The sequence below is a fragment of the Coturnix japonica genome, chromosome 38 (assembly GCF_054131305.1).
Source record: "Coturnix japonica strain WE chromosome 38, WE-NBRP24, whole genome shotgun sequence".
Classification (NCBI taxonomy): domain Eukaryota; kingdom Metazoa; phylum Chordata; class Aves; order Galliformes; family Phasianidae; genus Coturnix; species Coturnix japonica.
This window is the reverse complement of record NC_140700.1, coordinates 5,283,709-5,294,868: the sequence shown is the minus strand read 5'-3', so window position 1 is coordinate 5,294,868 and position 11,160 is coordinate 5,283,709. Positions and strand designations below refer to the sequence as shown.

Here is an 11,160-nt window from a genome sequence, read left to right as displayed (position 1 = left end):
TGTGATGGAGACACATACCCAAACCACATGGTGCTCACACTGAGCCAGGCACCTCAAGCACAGAGTGGCCAAACTCTCTCTGCTCTTCCCCCAACAACTTTCCCAAGGGCAGTGGAGCAGAGCTGGATACCCCACACCCCAAACACTTCTATAGGCAGCTAAAGGACTCCAGGGATGCCCCAAAGGCTGTGCTCCAACATGGACTCAAGCAGAGACCCATTTCTCCCATCAGTCATCCAAAGGACCTGCTCTCCAACTCACCACCTCTCCTCCTGCCATTGCCCCTCTTCCAAAGGGCTCCCCAAGCCCTTCCCTTCCTGCCCACAACTCCTTAAACAACGTTAAACACTTATTGCCAATTAATACGCTTTAATGCAGGTTTTGGGGCCAACTGGCTACTTAGAGGGTGCTTAAACCATCAGCCCCTCTCAATCCCGTTGCCCTTGTCATACAAACTTAGCCTGGCCCCTAATCCGGCCTCCCCCCGCACTCCCTCAAGGAGGCCCAAAGGTATAAAACCTCCCTCGGCACGCGGCTCCGCCGGCCCTTGGCACGGCGCGGGGCCAACGCACCACCTCTCCTTCCCCCAGGACTTATTGGAGTTCTTAGTCATTAGATTTTGGAGCTGGGGGAGGGATCTCTTGGTGGGGTGTTTATTTATTTATTACCATTGGGTTGGGGATTCCCTCCCTTTTTTTTTTTTTTTCCTTTTTTGGTAATTGGGATCGAAACAAAATTCATTACCATAGAGCGCTTGATTAAAAAATACCCTTAAACTCAAAGCAGCTGCCATAGTACTGGCAGGATGAATGGGACAGAAGGTATCAATTTTTATGTGCCTATGTCCAACAAGACAGGGGTGGTGCGAAGCCCCTTCGAGTACCCCCAGTATTACCTAGCCGAGCCCTGGAAATACCGCCTTGTGTGTTGCTACATCTTCTTCCTCATCTCCACCGGTCTGCCCATCAACCTCCTCACTCTCCTGGTTACCTTCAAACACAAGAAGCTCCGGCAGCCGCTCAACTACATCCTGGTCAACCTGGCGGTGGCTGACCTCTTCATGGCCTGCTTCGGCTTCACCGTCACCTTCTACACAGCCTGGAATGGATATTTCGTCTTCGGTCCCGTTGGCTGCGCCGTCGAGGGCTTCTTCGCCACTCTGGGAGGTAACAGCTTCAGAGTGGGATGTGGGGGAGAGGGCCAGGCTGGGCAAAGGGTGGTCTTGCTTCTTTATAGGGCTTTAGAAACTCAATCCCATACTCTTATGGGGCTGATGAGATGGCCTTGGCTGCATGGGGTAGAGCTCCTCGTGCAAGGTTCTTCTTCCCTATGGTTAGAAAAAAAAAAAGATTTATTCAGGCTTGATTTTGATGCCAGGAAGCACCCATCTCACTGCTATAGCATGACCACCACAAGGAAATGGGAGGGGGTCCTGGTTTGCAGCATGAAACCTGGGGTTGTTTGGCCAAGCTGCCCAGCATGAATCCATGGGTCTTGGGTCTTAGTTGCACAGCTAACAAAGACCTGCTGGGGATGGTCACCCAGTGTCCTGGAGTCAGCATCGTGCACCTTTGCCACCTTGTTCCAAGGTGAAGCATCTGGGAGGATTCCAAAGGGAAAGAGACCGCACAGAAAGGGTTTGGGAGTGGAGAGATCTGAAAGACAAGGAGGGCAGTGACAGCTCATCTCAGGGCAAAAAGAAGCTGAGGCTGCCCCTACCAGGAGAGCAAAGCAGCAGCACGGAGGGGAAGGAGGATTCTGGGGTTTGCAACAACTGCTCAGCTCAGCCCCCACTTGCCTTTGATTTGGTTGCTCTTGTGAGCTTCCTATTTCATCTTTCAGGGACACCAGTGTAGCCAACGCTTCACCCTTCAAAAGCCCCTTTGCAAAACAGCAGACTCACTTTGCACCCATAGCCCACACAGCCATCCAGGCCCACACAACACCTCCTAATTTATCTGACAGCTGCAAATCCTTGTGCAGAGACTCACAGCTGCTGCACAAACTTTACTTTTTTTCCCTCCTAAATGGGATATTTCCTGCAGTGATGCTGGTCTGAACAAAAGATGGATATTCTGTTAGGCAAAACAAAGCAAGGCGTCCTGATCAAAGTAGAGGACATGGGAGTGGTTGGTCATGGGTCTGTACCATCTCCAGTCGTGAAATCCTTCATTACTTACGCTTCCAGTTTTCCCAGCCAGTAAAGAGAGGAGGCTCCTGAGCACAGGGAGGAAAGCTTGATGGGAAGCAGTCACTGAGCAGCAGGTCTCCAGCGAATCCTAGCACAGGGTGTAGTTATCAGCAGATTATCACAGCTGGGGGCATTAGCAGGCTTACAGCACCGACTAAACACTCCCAATCCCCTGAAGTTTAATTATCCCTTATAAATACATGTGCACGTATGCCTACCCACACAGCCACCTCCTGATCCAGCACCGGTGAAAGACTCATGAAATACACATTGAAAGGCACCAACAGGTTTGGACACATCTGGTGTCTTTACCAGAAATTACACTTCTTTGCACGCAGATGGAATCCTCTCTGTTGATTTCTTAAACGATTACAACACCACAACGATCCCCTCCTCCATCACCAGCATCCCACTGAGGAACAGATACTCCCCTCAGCTCCCAGCCTGCTGCACATTTGCAATAGATTCTCAGTTATCAAATAGGATGCTGGTTACCTGATCCCAATCTCCTCTGCTCTTTGCTGTGACCATGGAGGGAAAACCAAGTCTGAAGGAGCTCTCACCATCACCAGACCCTCTGTCTTTCCCTCCCTCCTGCAGGCCAGGTTGCCCTCTGGTCCCTGGTGGTCTTGGCTATAGAGCGTTACATCGTTGTCTGCAAGCCCATGGGAAACTTCCGCTTCTCTGCTACCCACGCCATGATGGGCATCGCTTTCACCTGGGTCATGGCCTTCTCCTGTGCTGCTCCACCCCTATTTGGCTGGTCCAGGTGAGTCGGGCTATACAACCACCTGTGCTCCCAGGGCTGACTCAGTGCTTGCCTCAGGTGGGCAATCAGAGGTTCAGGCTGTGACCAGCAGTTCCCATACACCAGCCCAGTGGACAAGACAGCTCTGAGCAAACCTGACTTATGCCACTGCCCCAGCTGGGAACCCCACAGGGCTTTTCTCATTACTTCTGCCATTCTTTCCCTGCATCCCATCTGTCCTCCTCCCAGCACTGCAGTGAATTTCACTCACACTTGCACACATCTGGCTCCTTCAGGCACCCACATCCCCTGCCAGGAGCCAATACATCACTGAGAGCACAGGGGAGGAATAAGTTGGAGGTGATTTCTCTAATGCTGCAGCTCCAGCTCAAGCCAATACTCTGCTACATCACAACCCTATGACAGGACAGAGGCAGACGGCCCTTCTCCAGCCTTGGGTCAGCATCCCTGGCCAGGCAGGTCCTTGGCTGAATTGCCCTTAAGCCACAGCTATGATGACATGAGCCCAACACAACTGCAGGGATTGAGCTCCCGAGAGCTCAGCCCACCAAGCCAGCAGCTCCCATCCCTGCTCAGCATCCCTCCATCTGCAGAGGGAGAGAGCAGGTGGTTCCCGGCAGGCAAGTGCTCAGCCACGTAGGAAGGAAATAAATAGCCCTCTGCCCGTGGGAGGAAGCGGTGTCGCAACAAAATGATGCTGCGCACCCAAGCGCAGTGTGTCGGCATGGTGCAAGCCATGGGAGCTGTGCTGCAAAGCCAGCGAGGGCAGGAGCATGAGGCAATGAGCAGGGTGCAGAAGAGAAGCCAGGGAGCAGCTCCCACATGTGCAACACTGGGAGCAACATCATCCCTGGGGGAGGTGGTCCCAAGGTGGAAACCCTTTGGGTCCTGGTGATGGTCTGAACCTTTCTTGCTGGCAGGTACATGCCGGAGGGGATGCAGTGCTCCTGTGGCCCTGACTATTACACCCACAACCCCGACTACCACAACGAGTCCTACGTCCTCTACATGTTTGTCATCCACTTCATCATCCCAGTCGTGGTCATCTTCTTCTCCTATGGACGCCTCATTTGCAAAGTCCGAGAGGTAACGCCTGGCATTAGGGGGCAGAAAGGAGAATGGGGACAGGATGGGCAGTGTGAGCAGGGATGGGTGTGTGGTGTCGTGGGGAATAAACCTGGGGGCTGCCCCTCACCACCCTCCACCCACAGGCAGCCGCACAGCAGCAGGAGTCAGCCACCACCCAGAAGGCAGAGAAGGAGGTGACGCGGATGGTGATCCTGATGGTGCTGGGCTTCATGCTGGCCTGGACGCCCTATGCTGTAGTGGCATTCTGGATCTTCACCAACAAGGGAGCAGACTTCACGGCCACGCTGATGGCAGTGCCTGCCTTCTTCTCCAAGAGCTCCTCTCTCTACAACCCCATCATATACGTCCTCATGAACAAGCAGGTGAGATGTCTCGGTGTAAGGGCCCTCCCCTGCCCTGGGCTCCCCTGCACCGCAGGCACCTCGATCCCCACCAGCTGCATCTCAGCCTGGGCAGCAGCACAGCTCAGGGCTGCTGGCAGTTCTCAGACCCACAGCACACCCTCACCATCCTCGAGTGCTGACATTCTCCTTCTGTCTTCCCAGTTCCGTAATTGTATGATCACCACTATCTGCTGTGGCAAGAACCCTTTTGGTGATGAAGACGTCTCCTCCACCGTATCCCAGAGCAAGACTGAGGTCTCCTCCATCTCCTCCAGCCAAGTCTCACCTGCATAGACCATGGACAGTTTGAACTGGGTGACGGCCGAGCTTGGGGACCGAGACATCCCCAGACCCACAACCACGTTCCACTCAGTCACTCCCCTGTGCACTGAAGCCCTCCCCTGCTGTCCTGTGTGCTCCTGCCTGGCAAAGCAGCTGTGTGTGCTGCTGCTCCTTCCCTTGTCCCCACCTGTGTTGTCTCCCTGGTGCCAACGTGGCCCTCTGAGCTCTCCCACAGCCCTGAGCACTACACACCCTGCACATCATCATTGTGCTAAGCTGATCTTGGCACAAGAGCATGGGAAGGGGGAAAGAGCAACCCGAGGTTGTTATGGGGAGTGGGGGGAGTCCCTTTGTACCACTGAGTCTCTGACGCAGGGTGTGTGTGTGCAAACACCTTTCTCGAGGTTCCCACATGCACATGCAGAGCTGCAGGGTGGGCAGCAAGCAGAGTAGATACTTCTGCCACTGGGGCACCACATCCATCCCATGTTCTTCACCCTCTATAGCACCTCTGCAGCACCAAAACCCAGCCAGATCCCTTCTCCAGCTGTAACAGCAGTGGGAAAGCCCAAACCTGAATATTCTCCTCCTTGCTTCCCTCTTAGCATCCTCTTCCCCCTCCCCCGGGTGCCCAAGGGAGTGTCTCATTTCCAAAAGCAAGCATACAAAGACAGCAGCACTGCAGACCCCAGCAGCATGAATCTGTCCCCACGATGCTCCCAGCTGCCCCATCCCAGCACCAGAGGATCCATCCCTGCGGGGCTGCACATCCCACTGACGGCACCGCTGGCAGCGATCGATACCCGCAGTCTTTATAAATCAATATAACAAATGGAGCTGTGAGAGGGCTCTGCTCCAAAGCCCGACGCCCCGTATCCCCAAGACAACACTGTAGATATATATATTTTTGTCTTGGAACCTGTAAATATTTGCTCGCATCCTTTGAAGTCTCTATCTTTCTCAGCCCTTTCCTTCTCCCAACTCCAAGGCACAGAAACCTCCTCTCTGTGTCAGGGAGCAGCCCATGGAGCAGGGACATTGCTGTGCTGCTCTGAGGGTGTGCAGAAGAGGAAGGAATGGATCTCCCTGCAGTGGCTGTGCTCGTGGTGCTGCAGCTGGCCGGGCAGCAGCAGATGCTTGCAGCGATGCCTCCCCACCAGCTGCTTTGCCAGATGGGCAAAAGCTTTGCAAAAAGTTGGGTTTTTGTTTCGTAGTTCTGTTTTCTCTTCAAACACTGCAAAGCCAGCAGAGGTCACGAGCACGTGGCCCATCCCTGCAGCCCCAGGGACACTTTGCAGTGGGAGATCTGAGGAATAGCTGTATCTCTTTGGTCCACCCAGCCCACCACTCATCTCTCCTTCAGCAAATCCCTGCAGACCCTCCCAGCATCCAACCTGCAGCTCTGCTTCCCCCATGGGATGGCAATTTGTGCAGCAACCACACAGCCTGCCCCAAGAAAGCAAAGCCTCCCCTGTAGCCCTCGTGGATCCAATCTCTCAGTGGCTGAAATCATCTCGGTGAGGGTGCTCCACTTTTCCCTCCCCACACTTTGTTTTAAACACCGTTGGAGGTGTGAACTCATCATTTTCCCTCGGGCAGACTCCTCTCATTCATCAGATCCAGGGGCTCTTAAAGATGTTCGTTATCGATCCAGCACTTATTTATATGCGAGCAATAGGAGAAGATGGTTAGTTCAGTTATTAAATTTACGGAGCTGACAAAAACAATCAGAAGATGTAACACTTAAGAGGGGATTATAAGGAGAAGCAGCTGGAGCCCACATTCCTGACCCAGTGTTTCAGATCAGTTTGGATGTGTATCTGTGTACTTTTGCTGCTCAGATGGCAGCATGACACAATGGTACACTTGCATGCATTGCCCTGAGGGGGTTAGCACTAACTGATGGTGCAGCAGCTCACCCAGCCTGAACTGCAGAGGTTGTGCATGGGTTGTATGGATGGGGACCATCCTGAGGTCTGAGAGTCCAGCAAAGGTCCCATAGAACTGGGGGCAACTCCAAGCATGGGACAGAGCAGCAGTGGGAGCATCCTATGGGATGGGGTCTTCCTCATGCTGGGACTGTGGTTTGCTGATATAAGTATTGCTGAGGATTTGGGAAGGCAGACAAATGGGAAGCTGATATCAAGATCCCTTATTTTCACGCAGTTCAGCTTAATTCATCTTCATTAGGTTTCCTTTTCACTAAAGTGCCTCCCATTACAAGGACAAGGCATCCAGGGGCAGGTTTTTTGTCCTTTGATGAAGCTCATGTGCAGATGGTATCTGAAACCAGCACACTGGGCTGGCAAAGCCATGAATCAGCACTTGGTTAAACAGCAGGGGCAGGAGCTCCCCCCACTCGTGTCCCAGGGAGCTGACAGCCCCAACCCCATCCAGAATCACTCAGGAGTTCTTTCTTTCTCCTTTTCCATAGATGCATTGACACTTTCAGGCCCTGCTTGCTTGCAGACAGCAAGGGTCGTTGCAGTCTCTTTCACTGATAGCAAATAATTGCTTGCAGAGCAGACACCTCCTGCAGCCCTTGGCTGCTGCTGCCTGAACCCACACACGGTTGAGAGAAGCAGCCAGACATAGACCAGGAAACTGTGACAGCTGGAAATTTGGGCCCAAAGGGCATTTCAGCATCTTAACTCTTATCCGTGCTGCAGCTGGGATTGCTCCTCCTTACCGGAGTATTGCAGTCATCTGTTTTAGGAAAACTGCAGTAATTGGCTCAATTCATTTGAAATCAGTTATCATTTCTGCAAGCAGCAGCCAGGGGAAAAGCAGCTCGTAGTTAATAACATCCCTAATTCAGAGGCATCCTCGCTCCAGCAGCGGTGAGGACAGACGTGAGGCTGTGGGGTGTGAGAGCAGGACCCATCCCAGCCCCATCCTGCCCAAGGGCTGACTCGGGTTCCTCCCAGGATGGATTTATCACATCAAAGTGCAAAAGCAGCAGCTGGGATGTCAGAGGGTGCAGCCTCATCCATTTGTCCCTGCCAGAGGAAAGCAGCTCCTTTAGACGAGCCAGCAGCTCTGGGGGCAGTAAGAATAAAAGTCCCCCCCTTCCTTTTGGAATAGCTGCAGATAGTGGAGCTTGGTAAGATCCAGATCCTCTCCTGCTTGTGTATGGCCCTGCAGCCTCTCCTTCCCAGGCCTGAGCCCAAAGGAGGTGCACGAGCACCCACACTGCTGCTGCACACCTGCATGGACATCCCCGCCTGCATGAAGCTTCTCCTGATCCATCGCTGCTGCATGTGTCACGTTAGCAGCAATAAAAGGATTCAAGCAGCAATTCCTTACTTTTATGAACAAATGGCCCTGGATGGATGATTCAGGCAGCATTCAATTGCCAGCAAGAAAGTGTCAGCAAAAAATCCAGCCTCTTTCATGTAGGTGGATAACTGCAAATAAAAGCAGGGAATTATTAGCACTTAATACTTGGTGGGTTTTTTACTCCCTAGTGCTTTTCTCTGGTAGATGCCAGGCACTTCAGATAAGCTAACAGGCAGGGGGGGCTGGCTCAGCTCTGCCAAGAGGCAATGTCAGCTTCACAGTGACAGCTCCAGGCACCAACACAACCCCCATCTCCATCCTCATCCTCATCCCCATTCTCATCCTCACTGTCATCCCCAGTCTCAGCCCCATCCCTATCCCCTTCTTCATCTCCATCCCCTTCCTCATCTCCATCACCATCCCCATCCCCACCCTGGGCTCCCTTTCTGCCTGACCCCATGGGATGGCACCAGTCCCCCTGCAGAATGCCTTCCCCATGGATCTGGGGCTGCTCCCAGCTTTGTGCAGCCCTGCAGACACACGCCAGCCTCCCTCAGACTCTTTATTTCCCCTTTATCAAGGCCGTCTATATTTTTCTTGTTCATCAGACTGACAAATGGGCAGAAAACAGACTCCTGGCTATTTCCTGCACAGGCTGCCCACTCCTCCTCTCCCCTTGGCAATGACTGAGAGCTGAAGAAGCAGAAATGGCATATAAATTTCCTCCCTCCTTTAATAAATACCTCTATTACTTCGTGCTTTCCCCAGCTCTCCACTGGCTGCTGTGGGCTCGCTGCCTGCTGGGCAGACGTGATGCACTGAAACTCACATTTCTATGGGGAAGGAGCAGCGGGAAGCAGGCAGGATGTAAAGTGCTCAGGGTGGGAGGAAACCCCTCCCTTGGGTGTCTGCAGCGTGGGGAGCCCAGTGGTCCAGTTCATTGGGAAAAGTGGGGCTGGGGTTGGTCCTCTCTCCAGAAATCCACCTTGGTCTGAGGGTGTCCTGATGCTGCAGGGCTTGTCCCATGCACACAATGCACCTTATGGTGGGTATGAGAGCTAAGGGAGGAAATCGAACCAAGCAAAGCCTCACCAAGATGTTGCAGTAGGAGCATAAAGGTTGGACTGCAGTGAGCCCAAATCACATCCTCAGTGATGGATACACATCCTCATTACTGGCACTGCTCCTTGTGCCACCCTAATGCAGAAGAAAAGTACAAGCAGGCAATGGTGCTTCAAGCTCCCTCTGAAACAAGCTTGTTGCTTTAATCTTGGATTGGATAAAGCCTCCTTTGGGGAGCACCAGGAGAGCACCATCACCTGCTCTGCACTGTCCTTCACCCATGCACTGGAAAAGAAGCAGGAGATCTCACCGTCACCTCTGGCCCCAGCTGTGGTTTGGGAACTGCAGGAGCAAGCACCGACCTCCAGATCCACTCAGACCCAAATACATTGCAGCCAGGAAAGCTGCTGTCCCCTTGTCCCACAGCACAGCCACCCACGAGCATCTCTCAGCTGCTGTCACCCTCAGACTGACTGCATGTCAGTGCTTTGCACAGCCTGAAAACCCCCACTGTGAGCAGCAGCGTTAGAGGGTGGCAGCCACCCAATTCCAGCCCTCGGCGTATCGCATCCATTTCCTGGAGTGTATTTAACTTCTAAACCTAACAAGCTCCTAAACAAGTAATAGCAGCAAGTGGCAGCACCCGGCTCCCAACCTGCGAGTGGCATTTTGTGGGCCAGGCTGCCATCAGCACGAGCAATGGGAAATTTCTCAAACGTCTCTTTGATTTATGGCTCTCGTTAATTCTCCAGGAGCCCTTCGAGCCGCCCCGGGTGCACAGAACCTGGGAGGGATAAATAATTTAACAGGTGGTTAAATATTCCTTAAGGTGCAGAGAACATCGGCACGGATTTCAGGGGATAACACAGAACTACAAATTGATGGAGGATGAGGTGGGGGGGAGGCAGCCTGAACTCAGTGCTGCTCCAGGTGACCAAAGCAGAGCAGAAGGACAGAGATAAAGGGGAGGACCAAGAAGCCCAAGTGCTGCCATTACAAGACTCCATCCAGACTTTATCCCCAGTCAGGAGGTGCTGGGACTCCCAGGAGCTGTGGGGCAGCCCCCAGAGCAGAGCGTCCCCACGGAGCTGAGCCAGCTGCGGGGGAGCCCTGCAGAGGTAGATGGCAGCAAAGCCTATTTCTTGCGGCAGCCAGGATGTGACAGCCCCATCGCTGCTCCATCACCATCCAGCCATGCACTGCAGCGGTATTTAAAGGCAGTCCAGTCCTTCGTTCTGCCCACGGTCTGGTGAGTTTTGCATCTCGTGGCTCCTTTCCCCCAGGGTTCACTCCATCAGCATGACTCAGAGATTGGGATGGATCTCAGCCAGGGAGAAATCTGGTGTCTGTGTCTGCTGAGAGCCAGGAAGGAGAGCCCATGTACAGCCCATGGCCCCGGAGGGTTTATGATAGCCACCCCTGATAAATGGATAATGAATAATTCACTGTTGGCTTTGGCTTTATGAAGTATTCATTGCATTCTAGCTTCCCAAGGTAATTAACTATCCTACAAGCCCCATGTAACACAACCCAGCCATAATCCATCTTCGAGACTTCATTAGCAGGTTCCCGTGCCACTTCGATAAATTAATGAGGGATAAACACACAAACAAAGCTTTCCCCTCCCTGGGTGCTCAGCCACCGTGGGGATGGGGAGGCCACTGGGGTGGGTGGCAGAGTGGGCTGGGGACAAGCCGTATCTCTGCAGGCTAATGGGTACCTCCAAGCACCTCCAATTGGAGGTACTCCAATGGGTACCTCCAGGCACCGGGCAGCCCCAAAACAAGTCATGCAGGATGCTCCAGCAGAGCTCCCCGTGCAGACTGATACATTCACACATTTACCAGCGACTCCAGCTCACCATCCCATCACTGCTGGTGGCCCGTGTCACAGCCAGGGATCATCACCTGCCCAGATCCATCACACCCAGCATCCTACACAGCACACTGGGATCTGGCACCTGCTGCCAGCCCTGTGTCATGCTCACACTGTTCTGAGCGGGTGGGACAGGCACAAGGCATGTGTGTCACCACCAGTGCCAGCCCAAAGGTGAGCGTGCCGCAAGGTGACACGGCTCACGCCGAGCGCAGACGGGAGCGAGACTC

At 53.4% G+C, this 11,160-nt stretch overlaps 1 protein-coding gene across 1 annotated transcript; it reads left to right on the top strand.

Annotated features, from left to right (window-relative positions):
- Positions 1-805: 805 nt before the first annotated feature.
- On the top strand, positions 806-4,726 carry LOC107324937 (green-sensitive opsin). The gene is made up of 5 exons (XM_085527271.1): positions 806-1,166; positions 2,792-2,960; positions 3,881-4,046; positions 4,172-4,411; positions 4,595-4,726. The coding sequence occupies exons 1-5, from the start codon at positions 806-808 to the stop codon at positions 4,724-4,726; spliced, it is 1,068 nt and encodes a 355-aa protein (XP_085383397.1).
- Positions 4,727-11,160: the final 6,434 nt, after the last annotated feature.

Coding starts and splice junctions, on each gene's coding strand:
- LOC107324937 (XM_085527271.1), top strand. CDS start 806: ATGAATGGGACAGAAGGTATCAATTTTTATGTGCCTATGTCCAACAAG. Junction 2,961..3,880: donor CCCCTATTTGGCTGGTCCAG/GTGAGTCGGGCT, acceptor TCTTGCTGGCAG/GTACATGCCGGAGGGGATGC. Junction 4,412..4,594: donor ACGTCCTCATGAACAAGCAG/GTGAGATGTCTC, acceptor CTGTCTTCCCAG/TTCCGTAATTGTATGATCAC.